General features: G+C 42.3%; 1 protein-coding gene across 9 annotated transcripts in view; it reads left to right on the top strand.

Moving 5' to 3' along the window:
• cobl (cordon-bleu WH2 repeat protein) overlaps nucleotides 1–12,663 on the top strand; it is a 237,280-nt gene extending 224,617 nt beyond the window's left edge. For 7 of the 9 annotated variants that reach the window (XM_060921192.1, XM_060921189.1, XM_060921191.1 and 4 more), the window contains 5 exons: nucleotides 370–491; nucleotides 1,713–3,370; nucleotides 4,870–4,989; nucleotides 5,071–5,328; nucleotides 11,205–12,663. In XM_060921192.1, the coding sequence (XP_060777175.1) occupies nucleotides 370–491; nucleotides 1,713–3,370; nucleotides 4,870–4,989; nucleotides 5,071–5,328; nucleotides 11,205–11,288 (2,242 nt within the window). In that variant the 3' untranslated portion in view covers nucleotides 11,289–12,663. The remainder of the gene's footprint in view (nucleotides 1–369; nucleotides 492–1,712; nucleotides 3,371–4,869; nucleotides 4,990–5,070; nucleotides 5,329–11,204) is intronic. The other 2 variants (XM_060921193.1, XM_060921186.1) reach the window with 1 other exon arrangement.
• The last annotated feature ends 13,229 nt before the right edge of the window (nucleotides 12,664–25,892 follow it).

The raw sequence follows: 25,892 nt of genomic DNA, 5'->3' as shown, positions 1-25,892 counted from the left end.
GTCTTCCAGGAAAGAGAGGTTTTTTTTTTTTTTTCGAGCTCAGGCATATTAAAAAGGTTGTATATTCAGTAGGTGGTGAAAGATACATCTTCTTGACTGTGGAGAAAAATCTTGTCAGATTGACAGCATTTAAATAATGATAGATGTGTTTTTATCTCACCGTAAATATAGTTCAGAAGAAAATGAAGGTTCTGCATTGATTTTGCATTCTGTTTGGACAGGTTGAAGTTGCACCTCGGGAGTTATTTTCTGATCTCTTGTCTCACTAAAAAAAAAAAAAAACGTAAATGCTTGATTAATAGCTAATTCTTAGTGCATATTTTGGAATTAATTACAGCCATTCAGTAATTTTGGTGTTCTCTATGTAAGCAGCGGAAACATGCGACCCGGGAACCAAACAGTCAAGAGAAATGATGGCTATAAGAAAGACGCAGAGACGACTGCCCAGATCCACTTAACCTTGGCTGATTTGGATGCAAAGTTGGCAGATGGTACAAGTAACTCTATATACATGTAGTCTTGTACTCTTAATTTAATTAAACTTCATTCATTTACAAAATAATATATTGTCAAAAATGGAGGAGATTAAGGCCCTGTCCACACAGCAACGGATTCAGGTGAATCTGATAAAATTGTTTATCGTTTCGGCCTGGCGTCCACACGGCACCGGCGTTTTGGGTGCCCCAAAATGAAATCTTTTGAGAACGGGTTCCAGAGTGGAAAAATCTGGCAACGGCGCTGTTGCGAAGTCATCTGGATGAGTCGAACGGATTTGTTTACGATGATGTCACAACCACATGACTGTGAGTGCTTCACGCCGGGTAGAAGTGTAACGAACTCGATGCGAGTTGTCAACAAATAAAAAGGAAAAAAAAGGAGCGATCTCACCTCTTCAGATGTTGGTTTAAGTCCGACAATACATTCCTCAAAAAGGGCGTAGAAGAACAAAGTAATCCATCAACGTGTAGCATTCAATTTATTCCGGACCTTTAAAGAATTCTGGAGGATATCAGAATGTTGGCGTGCTGGCTTCCATCTACCCCCATTCATTCCTCTTTCCACGTCTCCATTCAAAAAACGAGCACGTGATTTAAAGGGACTATATCCATAGGATAGGGAGTGAGAAGGTGTGTGCGTGTGACAGTGACAGGGAAGAACCCTATAGACTTCCTAGGCTCATGCTCGCCCTGAATTTCTCTTAAAGTGAAGGCAGAAGAACGTTCAGCGCCTGGCCAGGCTTTCTATGTATTAATTTACATAGACGTTTTAATATGAAATATAAATAAGTGTCTTTAGACAATAGATACTATTTTACGCTACTGATTAATAATCAAAACCTTGTGGCTGATGCTACAGAAGAAGGGGTTTATGCACATGCGTCATACTTCTATTGTTCTGGTGTCTCCGATGGGACCGTCTTACAGCGCACGTAGAGGTGTGGCATGTGTATTGCATCGTTTTCAGCAAGCGTTGCGTTGCCATATGTACCTGATATTTTACTGATCCGTTGCCCATGTGGACGCGATATTTAAAAAAAAAAAAAATCTCGTTGCCGTTGTCGTGTGGATGTAGCCTAAGTCCATGGTTTAAAGTTTATATTGCGACCTGAAGTTTCTTCTCGTCTGTGTGAGTGAAAAGAAAAATCGAGCATTAATCCCCCAGCTTTTACTGAATAACTAATATCCACTTAAACTCTCTCTCCTATCAATTAGAAGTGAATCACTCAGATGAGGCATCTGTGTGCATGGACGATGAGATCCCTGTGTCCGTGGTTGATATGGATGTTCCAGTTACAGCCATTGACGAAGTCCTTGATGACAGTCCAACCAGTTTGAGTGCTTATGAGGCAGCACTATTGCACAGTAACCAGAACAAACAAGATGGATCAAGCAAGCCAATCGTCGATCTCCAAAATAAAAACAACAATGCTTGCATGTCAAAGAAAGCAAGTATTCGTCCGTCCCAAGCAAATCAGTTTCAGTCAGATGACAAGAAGCAGGAAACAAAGACGGTCACTGTAAGCCCAGGGATTAAAGGTAAAAGTAAACCGGATAAACAGAAGCTGCCAGAAGCATCTCAAAGTCCTGCAATGTCTACGGTTACCCGTAGTGCACAGAATGTTCCTGAAAGCAGACTTTGGCCTCCACCAACAGTACAGAGCCATAGCAAGGAAAACCCAGAAGTGGACAGAGCCTTGTTTGTTAAAGCACAAAATTTGATCAGCCAGACACCGACGTCTAGATTTGGGTTGAAAACGTTTACCGTTGTCCCTACCAAACCAGTCGGGTCCCAAAATCACGTCCAGTCAGAAGGCTCCTTGCGTATAGGTGCCATAAAAATTGATGAGTTGGGGAACATGGTCACACCGAAAGAGACTGAAGATAAATCTAATGACCTTCCTGAGGCAAATGATGACCGAGATTCTCCACTCCTTGATAAAGCTAAGGCCTTCTGGAGCTCAGCTAGGAAGGAGAATTCAGCACCTACTGCCTATAAAAGAGTTTCTGTAAAGACTGGAGAAGCTGGAAAACTACTGGAAACCCCCATATCATTACCTGTAACAGTCACATCGCAGCCTACAGAAAAATCAAGTCTTAAAGAACCACCAAAGCAGGTCAGTGGGCCAAGCACCAACCTCGCATCTGCAGTAATGAAAAAGCTTGCCGTTTCAGATCCTGCAGAAAATATCTTTTTCTCAGAGCACAGGAAGAATCTTACTTTCCTCAAGCCTTCCAGACGAACTTCAAGTCATTATGTAGCTTCAGCTATAACGAAGTACACAGAGAATTCCTCAAGCAAGGTAGATGGAGTTCATAAGTTTCCAGAATCAACATCTGCTGGACAAAAGCAATTAACTAGCCAAGACTGTAAGAATGACCTAAGACCTGTGCAAGCAGTATCAAGTCATAAGGCCTCAAACACATCTGCAAACTCTGTGCCTTTTCTTGCTGGCACCAAACCTTACGCAAGTTATACTGCAAAAAAGCAGGAAGTCTCCAGGGAACCACAAATCATTGGTACAGACATATCTAGCACTAAAGCTCTCAATTCCCACCCAGTAAATAGCAAGCCTCAACAGCAAGCATGGATTTCTACATGCTCCGAACCCACTCTGTCTTCATCTAAAGAGCACATGTCCATGAAAAAGGCCCCAGGAAACTCTTTGCCTCTAAACAGTGCAATAAACACCACCCATCCAGCAGTAGCAAAGAAACCGGAGTTACATAGTCTTGGTCTCCAGCCAAGTCCATTTGGGCCAGTGAAAAAGTTTAAGCCTGTGGTCCCAAAGTCGGTGGAGAAGGAGACCTCTCTCCACAGTTCACTCATGGAGGCAATTCAGTCAAGAGAGGGAATGGAACGTCTCAGAAAGGTATAGTATCCCAAACAGGAAACACAATTTCCATTCCTGCTTATTGGTTATGCAATAACCACAGCATAAGCAATGACATGTTTATTCCAGCTTGTAATTGCTTCAAATCTGGTTGCGAAGAAAACAAATATACACTTAATTATTAACAAAGAAACCAGGTTAAACCTTTTCATAATGACATTGTTGGTTCTTGGCCAAAAGTGCCTAACATTTAAAAAAAAAAAAAAAGTGTTATGGTACATAGGGAATCATCGGTGTGTTTGTAATTTTTTTTTTCCTCAGTTCAAATGTGAGTCTTGTCAGTAATAAGTAACGTACGCATTATTAATCAATCCGGGATCAATGAATATTACATTTAAACATTCTGGTTATGTTTAGAGTACATAATGACCATGAAAAGCACATACAAGTGCATTCATGCACGTTCTAGGCTCGTTCTTTAGAACATTAGAGAGTTAATTATAAGTGTTGGCTCACTACGTGTTTTCTTTGTAGGGTTGAAATGACAAAGACCTGATTTTTATTTCAGTTCGGAAAAAAAATACTCCTGTGCAGCTAGAAGTAAAGTATATTTTTGTTTTCGTGTCACCTGTTCATTGGTGCGCTCGTAACATGCACTCGGTTTATGTTACGCAGTATGACGGTGGTATAGTGGTTAGCACTGTCTCTTCATAGCAAGAAGGTTCTGGGTTCGAGCCCAGTGGCTGACGGGGGCCCTTCTTTGTTGAGTTTGCATGTTCTCCCTGTGTCTCCACGGGTTTCCTTTAAATGGACCATAGGTGTGAATTGATTGTTTGTCGCCCTGCGATGATTTGGCGACTTGTCCAGGGTATACCCCACCTCTCATCCATAGGCAGCTGGGATAGGCTCCAGCTTGCCTGCGACCTTGCACAGGATAAGCAGTTATGGATAATGGATAGAGCATCACTACAGAATATCTCATCTCATTATCTCTAGCCGCTTTATCCTGTTCTACAGGGTCTCAGGCAAGCTGGAGCCTATCCCAGCTGACTACGGGCGAAAGGCGGGGTACACCCTGGACAAGTCGCCAGGTCATCACGGGGCTGACACATAGACACAGACAACCATTCACACTCACATTCACACCTACGGTCAATTTAGTCACCAGTTAACCTAACCTGCATGTCTTTGGACTGTGGGGGAAACCGGAGCACCCGGAGGAAACCCACGCGGACACGGGGAGAACATGCAAACTCCGCACAGAAAGGCCCTCACCGGCCACGGGGCTCGAACCCGGACCTTCTCGCTGTGAGGCGACAGCGCTAACCACTACACCACCGTGCCGCCCCTCGCCACAGAATATTATCTCAGTATTGGTGCATTATTTTTTACAAGTAAACGAGCAGGATTTTGGACCAAGATCCCAAATATCAGTACTGATGCATCCTTATTTTTTCCACAAATTCTCATAGATAATACATTTGGTTAATTAATTTTTAAAAAAAAGCCCTTAAATGACCCTTCTTTTTTGCGTCCAGATATCTGACTCTTCCAGAACAAGCACCTTGAAGAAGCCATCTTGCGTGGAACCTGAAAATGAACGTTCTGCTCTCCTTTCAGCCATCCGAGCTGAAAGTAATTCAGCAAGACTTAAGAAGGCAAGCTTAATGAATTTAATTTTAAAACTATCAAAAATTTCATTTCAGTAGACATTTCTAACAATGCATTGTGACTTCCAGACAAGTTCGTCAGCCGCTGTAGAACTGGAGCAGTTCAGGAAGTCTGAGGACAACAAGACCGAACAGACACATACAAGTCCCCCAGCTCCTACTGTGTTTGTACCTCCACCACCACCAACCTTTACACCGCCGCCTCCTCCTGCTTTGTCCTTCAGCAAGCCGACTGTGATGCTAACTGCAGGGGGAAACCCAGAGTCTGCCAGAGAAGCACTTCTGGAGGCCATCCGCTCTGGCACTGGGGCTGAACGGCTTAGGAAAGTAAGGATCTTTTCCGAATTTGAAGCAAAGCTCAAAGGGACCAGCACTTACATAGCTAGCAAAGGACATAAATTCCTGTTTAGTATAATTTATATAGGGAATAAAACATTACAGAACAATAATCAAAAATGGAAATCAACAACAGGGTGATGTGAAGGGTTTCTGAAGCAATTTGGCCATGCTGACAATTTTTTTTTATTTATTACAAACGACACATTGTTCTTTGTATCAGTTTATGGTTACATTTAATGTTGTGCAAGATCTGTGATACAAGTTAGTTCCTCTTAATTAGTACAGATTTTTTTTTCTATCAAAGTTCATAAGACATAATAAATGCAGCTTGTCATGTTACCAAGAAACGCAAAGATTTTTGTTCTGAAAACTGGTCAGAAAATGTAAAGTTACATATTTACTTCTGATGGATGGAAAGCGTTGACCCTGGAGACGACTTGCATAAATGTTAATAAATATGAAAAATTATACATTGTTGTGGCAGTTCAAGTAAGAAAAAATTATAATGCAAGTGATGAACAAAAGGTATTCCAGTGTCTTGCAAAAGTAGTCATCTCCCCTTGGCGTTTGTCCTGTTTTGTCGCATTACAAGCTGGAATTAAAATGGATTTTTGGAAGGATTATTTGACACAAATAATAATTAAAATTAAAAAAAAAAAAAAAAAACAGAAATCTGAAGTGTGCATAAGTATTCACCCCCCGAAAGTCAATGGAGCACTTGCATGTGACATCACAGCCGATCCAGATTGTGACCGACGCCATCTTGTCGGTCAAACGCCATATTTCCGCCTTCTACTTCTAGTTCTACTTCTGCTTTTATTTCTACCTTTTCTTCTGGAAAACCCTACTATATACAATTCTACTACAACGGCTGCAGCTACAAGCTCTCCCTAACTGTGCACGGTTTTTATGTTTTTTGTGTGTATTTTTGCGTGTTGTTTGTCTGTACCGGACTTCAATATCCACTACAACCGTATGGACTTACTGGACATTGGTTTCCAGCAGAAAATGACGGTTTGTAGCGATTTCCATCGCATGCACAACATTCCGGACGAGATAGCGAGACCAGCGGGGTCTCCGTGGATTGTTATCGGAAGCAAAGCGAAGGAGGCGGCGTCAGGAGCGGAAGCAAAAGCGAGGCTGCAGAGCCGGCCTGTTGACTAAGCTCAGAAAACAGCTACTCAAATCTCCACTGCTAAGCCTCTACCTCTCCAACGCCAGATCCATGGTAAACAAAACGGACGATTTGGAATTACAGCTGGAATTACCTTATTCTATTCTATAATCGGCTGGTCAGTGCTATACTAGATACTGATATAAATAGTGTTAGTACTTAAGTGACTTACCCGTCCAATGAGGATTGTTTTTTTCTTGTTTACAAGATGCCACATCTGAGTCGCTGACAAATCCTTAATTTCTGTAAAGATAACTGTGCAGAGATTTATAAGCACGCAGTGCTTCACCACTGAACAGCGAGGGAAAGTTAATGAGGTAATTATACACGTCTGGGTATTCCACCTCTGGCAGTTCAATATCCACTGACACGGTCGTGAAAACTCCGTCCGGTAAGCCATAAGGGTCACTAATCTGTAGATCGTTTATTTTAGACATATATCTAGTTATCTGTTCATTAGAAAAATGAGCCGTGTAGTCCGTCGGTTGAAATTGATCCATTCTGTACACGAGTGCAGCAGTATTCAGCTGTGTTTTTTACCGACAAGATGGCGGCTGTGTACTTTCCGGTCACGTGACTGCAAGATCTCTATACTTTGTAGAGCCACATTTTGCTGCAATTACAGCTGCAAGTCTCTTGGAGTATGTCTCTATTAGCTTAGCACATCTCGCCACTGGGATTTTTGCCCATTCCTCAAGGCAAAACTGCTCCAACTCCTTTAAGTTAGATGGGTTGCGTTGGTGTACAGCAATCTTCAAGTTATGCCACAGATTCTCAACTGGATTAAGCTCTGTGCTTTGCTTAGACCATTCCAAGACATTTTAAATGTTTCCCTTTAAACCACTCCAGTGTAGCTTCAGCAGTATGTTTAGGGTCATTGTCCTGCTGGAACGTGAACCTTCGTCCCAGTCTCAAACCTCTGGTTGGCTCAAACAGGTTTTCCTCCAGAATTGCCCTGTATTTAGTGCCATCCATCTTTCCTTCAGTCCTGACCAGCTTTCCTGTCCCTGCAGATGAAAAACATCCCCACAGCATGATGCTGCCACCACCATGCTTCACTGTAGGAATGGTGTTCTCAGGGTGTTGGGTTTGCGCCACACATGGTGTTTCCCATGATGGCCAAAAAGATCAATTTCAGTCTCATTTGACCAGAGAATCTTCTTCCATGTGTTTGGGGAGTCTGCCACAAGATGTTGGGCAAACTCCAAACGTGTTTTCTAAAGCAACGACTTTTTTCTGGCCATTCTTCTCTGAAGCCCCTCTCTGTGGAGTGTATGGCTTAAAGTCGTCCTGTGGACAGACACTCCCATCTCCGCTGTGGATCTTTGCAGCTCCGTGTCTTTGTTGCATCTCTGATTAATGCCCTCCTTGCCCACTGTGAGTTTTGGTGGGCGGCCTTCTCTTGTCAGGTTTGTAGTGGTGCCATATTCTTTCCATTTTGCGATAATGGATTTAATGGTGCTCTGTGGGATATTCAAAGTTTGGGATATTTTTTATAACCCAACCCTGATCTATACTTCTCCACAACTTTGTCTCTGACCTGTTTGGAGGCTCGTTGGTTTTCATGTTGCTTGCTTAGTAGTGTTGCAGAGTCAGGGTCCTTCCAGAACAGGGTGATTTATACAGATATCATGTGACACTGATTGCACACAGGTGGATCTTAATCAACTAATTAATTATGTGACTTATGAAGTGAATTGGTTGGACCAGATCTTATTTAGGGGTTTCATATGAAAGGGGGTGAATACCTGTGCACACTCCAGATTTGTGTTTTTTCATCTTAATTATTGTTTGTGTCACAATAAAAATAAAAAATGTGCACCTTTAAAGCTGTAGGCATGTTGTGTAAATCAAATGGTGCTAACCCTCAAAAATCCATTTGAATTCCAGCTTGTAATGCGACAAAACAGGACAAACACCAAGGGGGATGAATACTTCTGCAAGACACTCTTGCTTCTGTAGTAATATTCATTGATGAATATTCGTAAAAGCTAACTGTTTTTACAAAGATACAGTGGGGAAAACAAGTATTTGATCCCTTGCTGATTTTGTTGGTTTACCCACTAAGAAAGACTTGATCAGTCTGTAATTTTAATGGTAGGTGTATTCTAACATGTGGAGACAGAATATCAAAAAGAAAATCCAGAAAATAACTTTTAAATATCTATATTAATTTATTTGTATTTTATTGAGAAAAAGAAGTATTTGATCCCCTAGTAACCATCAAGAGTTCTTGTTAATACAGACAAGTTAGGCTACGTTCACACTGCAGGCTGAAGTGACTCAAATCCGATCTTTTCGCCCATATGTGACCTGTATCCGATCTTTTATTGACAATATGAACGACACAGATCCGATTTTTTCAAATCCGACCCAGGCCGTTTGGATATGTGGTCCTAATTCCGATCCCTATCCGCTCTTTTCATATGCGACTTCAGTCTGAACCGCCAGGTCGCATTCATCCGACTTACACGTCATCAACAAGCCACAAACGTCACTATTCTGCGCTGAAGTAGGCGGCGGGTCTCTCAAAAAAAGTTACAACAACATGGCGCATAATCACGGGCGCAGATAGAGGGTCCCACCCAGATTTAAATTCACCTCGTTCGGTCCCCCCCCACTTATAGGGAGGAAAAAACATCTATGCTGTCTTTCTTTGCATAAGGCAAACCTCACGGAAAAATCAAAAGACTAATTACCATTCGGTTTATTGAGGTGCACAGCAGTGTATACATAGTTGCAACAACTCACATAAAACAAAAAGACTGATAACCCTAACCCTAACCCTAGTTTGACAGGCATATCGGGGTTGGGGTTGGTTTGCTGGCAGCTTTGTCCCCCCCCAGTTTTTTGTCCCCCCCAGTTCAAAAAACGTATCTGCGCCCCTGCACATGACATCAATGCGAGGGACGCTTCGGGCTGTGAAGGTTCAGAATCTTCTCAATGGAAGGACGCAGAGGTTAGGGAGCTGATTTCCATTTGGGGGGATGCAGCTATTCAAGCTAGATTGGATGGGTCATACCGCAACCGGGCGGTTTTACTTCCGTAAACACTGGCCATGCTCACTGCGTGTGACGTCGTCGTATCCTGCAATGCGCATGCGGAACACTTTTAGGTCGCTTTTCGTTCATACTGAGGATCACATACAAGTCGGATATATTTGTTAATGTGAACGACCTCACAAAAAAATCGGATTTCACAAAAAAATCGGAATTGAGCATTAAGCCTTGCAGTGTGAACGTAGCGTTAGACTCTCCAAATTATCTTGTCACCTAAATTGAAGACACCTGATATCACTAATGACTTGTATAAAAGCCACCTGGCCACAGAATCAATCAGTTTGTCAGACTCCAAACTCTCCAACATGGGAAAGACTAAAGAGCTTTCTGTGGATTTAAGGGAGAAGATTGTAGACCTGCACAAGACCGGTATGGGCTACAAAACCATTAGCAAGAAGCTGGGCGTTAAGGTGACAACTGTTGGTGCAATTGTGCGCAAGTACAAGACTCACAACATGATCATCAATCAACCTAGGTCTGGGGCTCCAAACAAGATCTCACCTCGTGGGGTTTCCAGGATCATGAGAACGGTGAGAAATAGACCTAATACAACACGGGCAGAGTTAGTGGATGATCTTAAAGCAGCTGGGATCACAGTCACCAAGCAAACAGTTGGTAACACTTTACACCGCAATGGTCTAACATCTTGCAGTGCTCGCAAAGTACCCCTGCTTAAGAAAGCACATGTGCAGGCCCGCCTGAACTTTGCCAATGAACATCTGAATGACTTGGAGAGTGACTGGGAGGTGTTATGGTCAGATGAGACCAAAATTGAGCTCTTTGGCATCAATTCAACCCGTCGTGTCTGGAGGGAGAGACATGCTGCTTATGACCCCAAGAACACCATCCCCACTGTCAAGCATGGAGGTGGTAACATTATGCTTTGGGGGTGTTTTTCTGCACAGGGCACAGGGCTACTTCACCGTATCAATGGGAGGATGGACGGAGCCATGTACCGTAAAATCCTAAGTGAAAACCTCCTTCCCTCTGCCAGGAAGCTTAAAATGGGTTGTGGATGGGTCTTCCAGCAGGATAATGACCCAAAGCATATAGCCAAGGCAACCAAGGAATGGCTGAAGAAGAAACATATCAAGGTCATGGAGTGGCCCAGCCAGTCTCCGGACCTGAATCCTATAGAAAATCTATGGAGAGAGCTGAAGCTCAGAGTTGCCAAGCGACAGCCACGGAATCTTGATGATTTAGAGGTCATTTGCAAAGAAGAGTGGACCAAAATTCCTCCTAATATGTGCAGAAACCTGGTCATCAACTACAAAAAACGTCTGACCTCTGTGCTTGCTAATAAGGGGTTTGCCACAAAGTACTAAGTCCTTTTGGCAAGAGGGTTCAAATACTTATTTTCCTCAATAAAATGCAAATAAATTAATACAAATTCTTTAAAGTCGATTTCTTGATTTTCTTTGTGATATTCTGTCTCAGCATGTTAGACTACATCTACTATTAATATTACAGACTGATCAAGTCTTTATTAGTGGCCAAACCAACAAAATCAGCAACGGATCAAATACTTGTTTTCCCCACTGTAACAATAAAACCATAGTATGCTCTTATTATGGATTATGTTATACATGCTAGCATTTTCCTCACTAATTTTGTGTTTGTTGATTTCTCAGGTCCCGGTGGTAACAAAAACGGTTAAAGTGAATGGCAGACTTGGCACCATCCAGACGTCAGCATCGCATCCTCAAGAGCCTTAGAAGCTCTTTTGGGTTTTTTGTGCGTTCGTTTGTTTGTTTAAGATTTATTTGAGGAATTTTCCCATAGCCAAATTTCTTGTTGCATGCTAACTCCTTTGCTAAATGTATTGCATAATAGGATTATTTATTTTGTTAATAGTCGCATGCTGCTTTAAGTCTGTGCCAATCCTTTTTAGTTTTCATTTTTGAATGAGGAATCTTTGTTTTAAGCAGGAAAACTTGTTCTGTACATCTTTCACATCAGTCTTTACAAATCCTAATAATCTAATCAGTATTTTGAAGGCATTTTCTGTTAACACATACTGACTTTAGACTGTCACACTCAAACTTTAATTTCATTTGGATGCGAGATTAGATTTTTTTTTTTTTTTTAATCTGATTTTATTTTTAGCTTTTCGTTTTTAATAGTAATCACGATGACAGTGAAGGTACTCAGTGCTAATTGTTTGACTGGTCATAATGACTATTTTTTTTTTCTTGAAGCATTGTAGTTATATATAAAGCAAAAGAAGCGCTTTTGTAAATTGTTCAAATTAATGTAGCAAACACTTTGTCATACTTGATCAAAGATTAATTTCATAAATACCTATTCATACCTTTTTCGCCATGCTGCTATTTGATAACATTTTATGCCATTTTGATCAGAAGGGGAAATGAAAAGTAACTACACATTATAATAAATATATCCAATATATCATTTAATATATATGAAGTGGACTGCATGACAGACCTAGAAAAGGTCTGGACAGGTCTAACTTTAAAATCCATGGGGTCTTATGGATGAGATCATCGGAACGGAATTTTTTGATAGTTGTATATTTTGTACCTGTTCAAAATTAGAAATTGCATCTATGATCCATTTTGATTAGATGCCACAATGTTGGTATACATTTTTTAGCTTCTACTTTTGTACATGACGTGTGCAATATTTTTTTTTTTGAAGAATTACACAAATTTAGATAAAATCACTAAATCAATAAACCATTTTGTAATCAATGACATGCAGGTTTTGTGCAGCTTTGTATCATCACATTATGTGTCCATGTGTCGAATTAGTACAGTATATTACACAAGCACTTCTGTTCTAACTCGTATGTTTAGGGAAGAGAACCTAAACCATGCAGGGAAAATATTCATATTCAAAGTCGAGTTCCACAACAGCTTATGTCAAATTTCAGGTTATTAAAATGATCTGTGTGAAGTTCATGTCTCCAAGATTGCCAGATTTTTTTTTTGCTACCACCTTTAAACACAAGCACTCGCTTTTAAACACGAAAAAATAAAATCTCAGGGTTAGAAAATGCGGACTGAATAAGGAAACTTGTGAGGGGTTTTGTTTGTTTGTTGTTTTGCTGTAAAAATGCAATACGATGTAACATCAATGCAAGAGAATTTAAAAAATAATTAATAATAAAGAATAATATGATGACATACGAGTCTAGTATGTTGCCAAGATATTGCTTTGTATTGAAAAAGATGGCTTCCAAAATGGCACTTGATCCAGCACATCCAATCATTGTGCATTTATTTATTTATTTACATTATGTGCCGACAGTTAATTGTGCATGCAGCTTAAAGGGCTGATGACACGAACATGACTCTATCCCTAGGCTGACACTTGCATGACTTTTGGCCACGATTTTGTCGTGGCAAGTCGTGCCATTTTGGGGCACGAACTGGGAGGCTCCCGCACTGTTCACGACTAGTTCACGCATAGTTCACGACGAGTTCACGAATGCGTGCCCGTCCACATTCACTAACTGGCATGACGAGTTCACGCATAGTTTGCGCATAGTTTACGCACTTCCCGCATTGGCACGACGAGTTTGCGCAATTCGGACGGTGTCGTGCCGACTTGGGCATGCCTGTGTCATGCACAACCTCATCCTCATCAGATACCCACACGCAATTTCAGAAGTGGACCGCGAAGATCCGGACACACATGATCTGATCCCTGGTGGATGGAGGACTGACCGACACCTGCAGGGGCTGCTGCCTCTAACCGGCCATCATACCCAGAAGGATGCAAAGGATCGGCGAGACTACCTGTCACATTACTACATGTCCCCTGCTGGTGCTGTCCCTTGGCAAGAAAGAATGGTAGTAGCTTCATGAGCTGCATCCACAGTTGTTCCATTTTTGAAATAAAAGAAACGAAACTCCCCCTCCAAAAAAAAAAAAGTCATGAAGGAATAGAAAATAAAACATTAAAGAAAAAAGCAAGAAAAAAAATTGCGAATGGCGAGAAGTGTCCGGGAAGCCCTATATATACCCCCGCACAGACGCGAGCGCCACTGTCGCGCAGTAGTCGTGAACTGCTCGTGCCATGCGCAAACTGTTCGTGAAGTGCGTAAACTAGTCGTGAACTGCTCGTGCCATCAATGCGTGACCGTGTCAGTGGGAAGGCACGGCCACGCTGCGACGCGCACCAATTCGTGAACATGTCGTGAACTACTCGTGAACTCGACGTGAGCTGTTCGTGAACTATTCGTGGCAGTTCGTGACAGTCGTGGCATGGCGCGCACTTCCACGCACTGGCACGCATCATCCCGACGAGTTCACGACGTGATCACGAACAGTTTGCGCATAGTTCACGACCCGGTCGCGAAATTTTGTCGTGACCAAAATTTTGAACATTTCAAAATTCTCGTCCCGACATGGCACGCAGTCACGACGGGTTTACGCACACTTCACGCCAGTTTACGACTAGTTTGCGCACTGGCACGACTCGAGTCGTGCCAATGCGTGCCACGGAATCGTGCAAGTGTCAGACTAGCCTATGCAATTTCTTAAATAAACTATACAACATGGCAAACATGTTAGATTTCTGTTATAATTACGTGAAAAGAAGCTGTTGTTACGCAAATATCCAACTTTTAATTGCACAGCGCAAGAAAACTGGGTCCGTGGCTCGCGGCCATGTTGTGACGTCAGCGGGAGAACACGCTGCGGTTCACTGGCTGTTCTACTCTGGTTCTACTCAATGGAAATGGCGCATGAAAACGCCGGTGAACTCTCTAGTGCTAGCTCTTCCTCTTCTGGGAGTCTAGAATTGTGTTGATCTCTTCCGAATAGAGTCTATGATAGCCTACCCTCTTTACCCTTTGCCTCTCGTTGCTAGGCGGCAGTTACATGAAAGCCGCAAGCTTTCACAAGCAAATGCATGACTGATATCACGCCAACTTTATGATTACATTTATGATTATCATGTAGAATCTATAGCTCTACGTACCTTTATCTTATGTCGTTTCACAACACATGTTCTGACAGGAGGACTGTCTTTGGATCCAGCATAGCTACTAGTAGACCCCCTCCGGAATACTGGCAGTGTTGCCAGATTGGGAGGAATCCCGCCCAGTTGGGCGGTTTCAAGTGTATTTTGGTGGGTTTTGAACATATTTTGGGCTGGAAAACTTCAGCAGTATCTGGCAACAGATACTGCTGACGTTTTCCAGCCCAAAATATGTTCAAAACCCACCAAAATGCACTTGAAACCGCTCAACTGGGCGGGAAACCTCCCAATCTGGCAACACTGTGTAGGCACTGCTGATGGTAGTAACACACGTTTGTGATGAACTGAACACCCAAGAGATTCTTTTAAGTTGGGAAGGGTGTCAAAACAATCCAAATCGAAGTGTTCAGAGCACAGGACGGATGTTGGTGAGGGCTCCCACTTGTCACGTGTGCGCCTGACTTGCTTCACCCACTTCGCATGCAGCTCGGGATCTCTGGGAAACTTGAATAAACTTACCCCATCCTTGTAGGTTTTGGAGCAAAAGCCGGCAACACAACGTGAAGGCATAATAACTATATATATATATATATATATATATATATATATATATATATAATACTAATAATGACAAACTGAACACCTGTCGCATCAACAACAAACTGGTAAGTTAGGAGGAAGGTTCTTTCGCTGACGTCATATAGCTCCTCCTCCTCCTCTTTCGTCTCCTGGGTGCTGCAGCCCCGTCAAATTTGCCCAAATAGCCGCGTTTTTTATCATAACTTGTAAAATAGGCGCCTTCATGAATTAATATATGGATCATCGGGAATTACTTTTTATGTTATAAAACATCGCCAAAGATGTCAAAAACGTGTCATCAGCACTTTAACGAAGCCGTGAGTTATGAAATTGAACTCTGAAATCATAATGTATGCAGGTTATAAGCCATTTTCTGAAGCTCTTTTTTTTTTCTTCTGGAAATAAAACATACTACTGATTCGAAGGATAAGCTGACCGAGCATTCATCTGCTCCAGTTCACTTTAATTTAATCCTTTTTTATTTTATCCGTAAAAATTCAGTTCTTGAAATTTGCAGTGTCTCGGATTCAGATCTGTGTCCTCTGCACCTTTTCATGGACTTGGCACTCCATATTTTTTGTGTATTTACAGCATTAAATATAAATTTCACTGTGACATATTGTGCTTGCATCAAACTGTCACCCTGTGGCGCTGGACTTAATACTGCTTCTTGCCCAAGTTCACAATTGTTTTTAACTGAGATACGTGTCCTGCATGCTAACTCTCACATAACTGTTGAATAACATTTAAGTCTGTAGTTACGTCTGATGCGGGCGGCATGGTGGTGTAGTGGTTAGCACTGTCGCCTCACAGCAAGAAGGTCCGGGTTCGAGCCCCGTGGCCGGCGAGGGCCTTTCTGTGTGGAGTTTGCATGTTCTCCCCGTGTCCGCGTGGGTTTCCTCCGGGTGCTCCGGTTTCCCCCACGGTCCAAAGACATGCAGGTTAGGTTGACTGGTGACTCTAAATTGACCGTAGGTGTGAATGTGAGTGTGAATGGTTGTCTGTGTCTATGTGTCAGCCCTGTGATGACCTGGCGACTTGTCCAGGGTGTACCCCGCCTTTCGCCCGTAGTCAGGTGGGATAGGCTCCAGCTTGCCTGCGACCCTGTAGAAGGCTAAAGCGGCTAGAGATAATGAGATGAGATGAGATACGTCTGAGGCCTGAATACCGTATGTGCAGTTATGGTATTAAATACTCACTGCATGAATGTGGCCCATTGGCATTACACTATACTACTGCAGTAATTCAGTCCTAAATGATTTTAGTGTAGACAGTAGATGAGCACCTTCACTTCAAGCCTGAAAGAAGTTCCCGGTTTGCTAAACCAATACAGTGCCTTGCAAAAGTATTCATCCCTCTTGGTGTTTGTCCTGTTTTGTCGCATTACAAGCTGGAATTAAAATGGATTTTTGGAAGGTTAGCACCATTTGACTTACCCAACATGCCTACCACTTTAAAGGTGCACATTGTTTTTTATTGTAACACAAACAATAAGATGAAAAAACAGAAATCTGGAGTGTGCATACCGGTAGGTATTCACCCCCCCCAAAGTCAATACTTTATCGAGCCACCTTTTGCTATAATTACAGCTGCAAGTCTCTTGGAGTATGTCTCTATTAGCTTAGCACATCTAGCCACTCAGATTTTTGCCCATTCCTCAAGACAAAACTGCTCCAACTCCTTCAAGTTAGATGGGTTGCGTTGGTGTACAGCAATCTTCAAGTTATGCCACAGAATCTCAATTGGATTGAGGTCTGGGCTTTGACTAGGCCGTTCCAAGACATTTAAATGTTTCCCTTTAAACCACTCCAGTGTTGCTTTAGCAGTATGTTTAGGGTCATTGTCCTGCTAGACTGTGAACCTTCGTCCCAGTCTCAAACCTCTGGTTGACTCAAACAGGTTTTCCTCCAGAATTGCTCTGTATTCAGTGCCATCCATCTTTCCTTCAGTCCTGACCAGCTTTCCTGTCCCTGCAGATGAAAAACATCCCCACAGCATCATGCTGCCACCACCATGCTTCATTGTACTGTAGGGATGGTGTTCTCAGGGTGTTGGGTTTGTGCCACACATGGCATTTCCCATGATGGCCAAAAAGTTCAATTTTTGTCTTGTTTAACCAGAGAGTCTTCTTCCGTGTGTTTGGGGAGTCTGTCGCATGCTGTTGGGTAAACTCCAAACGTGATTTTTTTTTTTAAGCAATGACTTTTTTTCTGGACGCTCTTCCATAAAGCCCCACTCTGTGGAGTGTACAGCTTAAAGTGGTCCTGTGGACAGATACTCCTATATCCACTGTGGATCTTTGCAGCTCCTTCAGTGTTCTCTTTGGTGTCTTTGTTGCATCTCTGATCAATGCCTTCCTTGCCCGGTCTGTGAGTTTTGGTGGACGGCCTTCTCTTGTCAGGTTTGGAGTGGTGCCATATTCTTTCCATTTTGCTGTAATGGATTTAATGGTGCTTTTATGACCCAACCCTGAGCTATACTTCTCCACAACTTTGTCTCTGACCTGTTTGGAGTGCTTCTTGGTTTTCATGTTGCTTGCTTCGTAGTGTTGCAGAGTCAGGGTTCTTCCAGAACAGGTTGATTTATACAGACATCATGTGACAGATCATGTGACACTTTGCACACAGGTGGATCTTAATCAACTAATTATGTGACTGAGGAAATGAATTGGTTGGACCAGATCTTATTTAGGGGTTTCGTACGAAAGCGGGTGAATACCTATGCACACTCCAGATTTCTGTTTTTTCATCTTAATCCATTTTAAGTCCAGCTTGTAATGCGACAAAACAGGACAAACACCAAGGGGGATGAATACTTTTGCAAGGCACTGTATCATGTAATATATGTTTAAATATTTACAACAAACAGGACAAGTAGAAACGAGGCACGCTTCCTTCATTTGGGCCCCCTGACAGGTTTATGAGGTACTGTATGATGACAAATTTCTTTCCGTTAGGTCTCCCAGTAGCCTCCTGTCAACTCGGGGCTCAATGACCCACAGCAGTGTACAGCTCCTTCATGCAGAACATGCCTTTCATATTGCTAAGTAGGATTCTGTAGAAGAGGCCTATCTTCCTGCCATCATCTGCATCCATGGTGACTCCGTGTATTACCATGTGTATGGTTCTGCTGCCATTTCTCAGGTTTAAACAACAAAATTGGTGCTTCATAGTTTTTTGTACCAGTGCTATGGACACCAATATGACAGTATATCCAGAAAAATAGTTTTGAATATATTCTTGTTAAAAATGTTTAATTTTTTGATGATTCATCCATTACGGTACTAGTCTTGTATTCATCGAGTTAAATGCTCCCAAGAGAATATATGTTCCACCCACAGGGGCAGGTCTTGCTCTACAGTAGCAGTTTATTTGTAGTAAGCATGATTCTTTGGTCATTTTGTACCCACACACTATTCATTTTTCCAACCATTGCTTGGTTCAGTAAAAAATGGTTCGAGTTTGTTAATTTTGAAGAGGGTGGAATTTGCTCAAGCTTGATCAAAAACATCATCTTGTTCGCGGGCGGTGAGGCAGCTTGCGTGCCCGAATGACCCCTCGAACTATGTCAGCTGGAGTCTAGTGTCTAGTACTCCTGGTAGGGCCGCCCATGCCGAACAGGTCGAAGGGTAGGGACCAGACGAAGAGTGATGCCACCCACTGGCCTTCCAGGTTGGGGGTTGGGCTGAGGGCTGATAACCCTCTCCCGTAAAAAGAGCTATTACAGAAACCAGAAGCAGAGTGAATTCATTATTTCGAGAGGAAGCTGTGGCTGTACCTCAGGAGAGACTTGATGATATGCAGGAGCCAAAGCCAACAGGACACCCCTGAACCAACTAGGCCACTGATGCACCTAAAATACAGCATTAAGAAAGGCAGCTAGAATGTATGGACACTTTACAGAAATGGCAATGTAGTACAGGTGGTGAGGGAGATGACAAGGAGAGGTATAGATATCATGGGCATTCATGAAACACGCTGGACAAGACAAGGAAATATTTGCCACAAGGTGTGAGGGGGATAGGTAAAGTAAGGTTTTACCAACGTGCCTGAATGTTGCTACAACCCCGATTCCAAAAAAGTTGGAACAAAGTACAAATTGTAAATAAAAATGGAATGCAATAATTTACAAATCTCAAAAACTGATATTGTATTCACAATAGAACATAGACAACATATCAAATGTCAAAAGTGAGACAATTTGAAATTTCATGCCAAATATTGGCTCATTTGAAATTTCATGACAGCAGCACATCTCAAAAAAGTTGGGACAGGGGCAATAAGAGGCTGGAAAAGTTAAAGGTACAAAAAAGGAACAGCTGGAGGACCAAATTGCAACTCATTAGGTCAATTGGCAATAGGTCATTAACATGACTGGGTATAAAAAGAGCATCTTGGAGTGGCAGCGGCTCTCAGAAGTAAAGATGGGAAGAGGATCACCAATCCCCCTAATTCTGCGCCGGCAAATAGTGGAGCAATATCAGAAAGGAGTTCGACAGTGTAAAATTGCAAAGAGTTTGAACATATCATCTACAGTGCATAATATCATCAAAAGATTCAGAGAATCTGGAAGAATCTCTGTGCGTAAGGGTCAAGGCCGGAAAACCATACTGGGTGCCCGTGATCTTCGGGCCCTTAGACGGCACTGCATCACATGCAGGCATGCTTCTGTATTGGAAATCACAAAATGGGCTCAGGAATATTTCCAGAGAACATTATCTGTGAACACAATTCACTGTGCCATCCGCCGTTGCCAGCTAAAACTCTATAGTTCAAAGAAGAAGCCATATCTAAACGTGATCCAGAAGCGCAGACGTCTTCTCTGGGCCAAGGCTCATTTAAAATGGACTGTGGCAAAGTGGAAAACTGTTCTGTGGTCAGACGGATCAAAATTTGAAGTTCTTTATGGAAATCAGGGACGCCGTGTCATTCGGACTAAAGAGGAGAAGGACGACCCAAGTTGTTATCAGCGCTCAGTTCAGAAGCTTGCATCTCTGATGGTATGGGGTTGCATTAGTGCGTGTGGCATGGGCAGCTTACATATCTGGAAAGACACCATCAATGCTGAAAGGTATATCCAGGTTGTAGAGCAACATACAGTACGCTCCCATCCAGACGACGTCTCTTTCAGGGAAGACCTTGCATTTTCCAACGTGACAATGCCAAACCACATACTGCATCAATTACAGCATCATGGCTGCGTAAAAGAAGGGTCCGGGTACTGAACTGGCCAGCCTGCAGTCCAGATCTTTCACCCATAGAAAACATTTGGCGCATCATAAAACGGAAGATACGACAAAAAAGACCTAAGACAGTTGAGCAACTAGAATCCTACATTAGACAAGAATGGGTTAACATTCCTATCCCTAAACTTGAGCAACTTGTCTCCTCAGTCCCCAGACGTTTACAGACTGTTGTAAAGAGAAAAGAGGATGTCTCACAGTGGTAAACATGGCCTTGTCCCAACTTTTTTGAGATGTGTTGTTGTCATGAAATTTAAAAATCACCTAATTTTACTCTTTAAATGATACAGTTTCTCAGTTTAAACATTTGATATGTCATCTATGTTCTATTCTGAATAAAATATGGAATTTTGAAACTTCCACATCATTGCATTCCGTTTTTATTTACAATTTGTACTTTGTCCCAACTTTTTTGGAATCGGGGTTGTAGTTCACTCAGCTAGCACCCCAACCCCTACTTCAGTACTATGGGCTATTTTGTGTATATATTTATGCAACACACTAGAATCAACAGGCAGGGTGGAGTCAGAGCAGGAGGAAACCTGAAAATAAGAGCATTATCTGCAAACTTGTATTTTTTTGTTAAAAAAAAAAACCTCCAATGGGTTGGTATTAAATTTTACAAAGCTCCCGTGCCTGCCTCAGTAAATTAAATCAATTGACTGATCGTCCACAGATTGCACTAGTTAAGATGTCAGTCTGCATGGATTTACAGCGTCTTCGGTTCTACATTACCGTGCTCACTTCTGGATGAGTCAAAACCTGGAGAAAAGCCATGTATGGATCTGTTACTGGCAATCTCAGCTCGTTCCAGTCTCAGTGACTCATACTTCAGTCTGCTTACTTTGCCGTCTACATCCCCTTTTCTCTTTCCTGAGTTCACAAATGTGGGCTTTTATGATAATTGCATTCATATTTACATTTTTTTATTTAGTCCTTTGATATGTCATGTACCTCTGGAAAAAAGATAGTGACCAGAAAAGTCCGAGGATGACTACAGGACAGCCTTTATGATGACAGAAGCAGCTCTTGGGTATAAACCTATCGTACCCAGGTGAGACTAACTACTGAAGCAAGATTGGTTTGGGGGTAGAATATATTTCCAGATGTGCAAATCTTTAGGGTATCAGGCACCTTGATGAACCAACTTCACCTTGTTGGGAAATGGAATGGAACAAGGACAGTGTTCAAGTGTAATACATTAGTCAGTTGAGCCAAATGTTTATATGGTGATATTAAAAGGTCTCAGATTAGGGTATGTTTGTTTGTTTTTCAAGAACAGATTATGTCCCTTTTCAATCCCATGTTCAGCTTTCTTCCTTTGGATACTATTCTTGCTCCCTTAACCCCTTGAAAAAGACCAAAACCGTCCTCTTGTTATTAGCGCATTGGCTGAAGCATCCTGGAAGCTGGAAACAAACAGAAATATGGACTGGCTCAAGGACAGCTGATCGTCAAGGACAGTAATGAGTCCAAGTCAGGCTAAATGTTCTTTCTGTCCATGTGTTATTTATGTATTCCATCAAAATACCACATTTTCCTGTTTGGTCTTCTAAAACAGCTCATCTTTTCTCATGCAAATGTTATAATTTGCTAGAGCCTGTGTGTTCTAAGAACTGTGGTCTGGATGCTCCTGCCTTCCCTGTCTCACAGCAGGACGAGGGTAATCCCTTCCATGGAAGGCAGCTGTAAATTCTTCCTGACCCACAATCCCTCTGTTGGTCAGAGCTCCGGCACATTTGCGGCCACTCTGATCTGTTTTACGAAACTGCTAAATGGCTGTTTGCTTCCAAACTCTTGGAGCCAATAGCAAAGAGGGGAAAAAAGGGGCGGGGAAGGTCATGTCTTAAAACTGTGGCTCAAAAGGATGCTTTATTTGCCTAGGGTGTCTTGCCCAAAGTCAGCTATGATTGGCTCCAGCTTCCCCCATGACCCTGATGGATAAGCAGTACAGATGATGGATGGATGGATGGATGGATGGATGTTAGTGGGGAGAGAAAAAAAATGAGGTTATTTAAAAGTCGTACAAGTGAGTGTCCAGTATTCCATTATTCCTCAGACATGAGACCAACTGGGTGTTGGTTTCTCTGTCCATTTTTTATTAGACTCAAGGGTCTGGAAGGTTGAAAAGTTCAACCTCCTGCTATCATTTACATTACAGCAACTATAAACAGAAGTTAATAAGGCAAAAAAAAGCCATTTATCATATTACTGAGAAACTGGAAAACACCACCTACTACTCTTATTGACCTTTACCAAGTGCTGACACTGGAGACTCCTTCCATAAATAAATAAACTTTTCAAGGACTGAAAACTTCACCATATCAATGTTTATACACGATGTTTCTATTTGTTAAATAACAACAATATGCATACTATCAACCTGTGATTTACCTGGCAGCCAGGACTACCGTCCAAAAGGCTGCTATAGAAAATGATTCAAAACCTTCCGACCAATCAGCAGGCTTGTAGTACTCGAGCCCAGGACTCGGACTTGAGTCCGACTCGTGCCCTGATTTCAAGGACTCGTGACTTGACTTGGACTTGAGCAATGATGATTCGGACTTGGATTCGGATTCGTGCATGAACTGCATTCAGACTCGTAAATTGGAGACAAGGATTCTGATTTTTTTTCTTTATTCTTTGTAACATGCCATAATAATTTGGCATAAGATATTTATATCTACATTAATTTTTATACTAATTTCATGCAAGGGAATGCACAGTCACCTGTTCATACGTCATGTTCAGGAACAAACTAACGTTAATGGCGCTAAAATGCCTGGAGAGACGCCCCTAGGATTGTCCACTTTGCTCATACAGACTTCTCGTGCAGTGGGGAAAAAATGCACTGCTATGTGTTCTATATGTAGAAGAACGATCGAGGAGATGACGGGGACAACCTCGAACTTCAATCGTCATTTGGCAAGACTCGACCCACAGAAGTACAGTGCCTTGAAAAAGTATTCATACCCCTTGAACTTTTTCACATTTTTCCACCTTACAACCACGAACTTAAAAGTTTTTTATTGAGATTTTATGTGATAGACCAACACAGAGTAGCACATAATTGTGAAGTGAAACAAAAATGATAAATGGTCTTCAAAATTTTAAACAAATAAAAATCTGAAAAATGTGATGTGCATTAGTATTCAGTCCCCCTGCGTCAATACTTTGTAGAGCCACCTTTTGCTGCAATTACAGCTGCAAGTCTTTTGTGGTACGGTATATCTCTACCAGCTTTGCACATCTAGACACTGAAATGTTTGCCCATTCTTCTTTGCAAAATAGCTCAAGCTCAGCCAGATTGGATGGAGAGCGTCTGTGAACAGCAATTTTCAAGTCTTGCCACAGATGCTCAATGGGATTTAGGTCTGGACTTTGACTGGGCCATTCTAACACATGAATATTCTTTGATCTAAACCATTCCATTGCAGCTCTGGCTGTATGTTTAGGGTCATTGTCTTGCTGGAAGGTGAATCTCCTTCCCAGTCTCAAGTCTTTTGCAGCCTCCAACAGGTTTTCTTCCAGGATTGCCCTGTATTTAGCTCCATCCATCTTCCCATCAACTCTGACCAGCTTCCCTGTCCCTGCTGAAGAAAAGCATCCCCATAGCATGATGCTGCCACCACCATGTTTCACAGTGGGGATGGTGTGTGCAGGGTGATGAGCAGTGTTAGTTTTCCGCCACATATAGCGCTTTGCATTGAGGCCAAAAAGTTCAACTTTGGTCTCATCTGACCAAAGCACCTTCTTCCACATGTTTGCTGTGTCCCCTATATGGCTTCTGGCAAACTGCAAACGGGACTTCTTATGCCTGTCTTTCAACAATGGCTTTCTTCTTGTCATGCTTCCAAAAAGGCCAGATTTGTGGAGTGTATGACTTATAGTTGTCCTGTGCACAGATTCTCCCACCTGAGCTGTGGATTTCCGCAGCTCCTCCAGAGTGATCATGGGCCTCTTGGCTGCTTCTCTGACCAGTGCTCTCCTCGCTCGCTCTGTCAGTTTAGGTGGACGGCCATGTCTTGGTAGGTTTGCAGTTGTGCCATACTTTTTCCATTTTTGAATGATGGATTGAACAGTGCTTCTTGAGATGTTCAGAGCTTGGGATATTTTTTTATAACCTAACCCTGCTTTAAACTTCTCCAGAACTTTATCCCTGACCTGTCTGGTGAGTTCTTTGGTCTTCATGATGCTGTTTGTTCTTCAGTGTTCTCTAACAAACCACTGAGGCCTTCACAGAATAAGTGTATTTATGCTGAGAGTAAATTACACACAATAGGACTCTATTAACTAATTAGATAACTTCTGAAGGCAATTGATTGCACTGGATTGTGTTTAGAGGTATCAGAGGACAGGGGGCTGAATACTAATGCACACCACATTTTTCAGATTTTTATTTGTTTAAAATTTTGAAGACCATTTATCATTTTCGTTTCACTTCACAATTATGTGCTACTCTGTGTTGGTCTATCACATAAAATCTCAATAAAAAACTTTTAAGTTCGTGGTTGTAAGGTGGACATATGTGAAAAAGTTCAAGGGGTGTGAATACTTTTTCAAGGCACTGTAAGTGACACGCTATGTTCATTGCTCTGTTGATAGCGGGACTTGCTTGCTGACCGATGAACTAGCGAGTGTTAACCCTCTCTCATGTTATTTGCCCTGTTGATAGTGGGTGGGGCTTGCTGAGCCATGAACAAGCTTTTTATCTGTAGCCTATTAACTAAAATGGGGCAGTCGAGCAGTAACGTTAGTCCAACACAGTAGCAGAGATGCTTTCACATACAGTATTGAGGTATTTCACCTGACATCACAGGGTCACGTGACGCCCCGGTGTCTGCCATTTTGGACGGCAAGCTAGCTAATGTCAACAACAGTAGCTGGTATGTTACTGTAGCAATGTTTACGTTCAGTCATTTGGATGACTGTTAAAACCTTTCAGTCTCAAGTTTTTCCTTTACTGGATTTACTAGTTTACTGAGCTAGCGCGCGCTGGCTCCCGGCCGGCCGGCTAGCGCGCGCTGGCTCCCGGCCGGCCGGCTAGCGCGCGCTGGCTCCGTAAACTAGTAAATCCAGTAAAGGAAAAACTTGAGACTGAAAGGTTTTAACAGTCATCCAAATGACTGAACGTAAACATTGCTACAGTAACATACCAGCTATGATGTTGTTGACATTAGCTAGTGCTAACAGCTAGTTGCTAATACACTGCTACAACTACACCGACCCTAATAATACAGTTCTTAGTCATTGCCTGGTAACAGCAAATTTATAACGGGCCATGTCTCAACAGACTAAGAAGTTATTTCAATGACATTTAATAACATTTTGTTTATCCTGAGGACCGAAAGTAAATGAAAATGTGAACAAACCTTAGCTGTAATAAGATGGCGACCACCGGCTCCAGGGACGACCCGCTGATGTAGGCATGTTACCCAGCCTGACACAAAATATTTGTAGGTATCCAAACTCGTATACGCTTTCAGATCAATACCTGTGTATGGCGATGGGTTTTTAACGACATAGGTATACAGATCATGTGGGCCGAAGT

The sequence above is a fragment of the Neoarius graeffei genome, chromosome 5 (assembly GCF_027579695.1).
Source record: "Neoarius graeffei isolate fNeoGra1 chromosome 5, fNeoGra1.pri, whole genome shotgun sequence".
In the NCBI taxonomy this organism is placed as follows: domain Eukaryota; kingdom Metazoa; phylum Chordata; class Actinopteri; order Siluriformes; family Ariidae; genus Neoarius; species Neoarius graeffei.
This window is presented reverse-complemented; position numbering and strand designations above follow the sequence as displayed.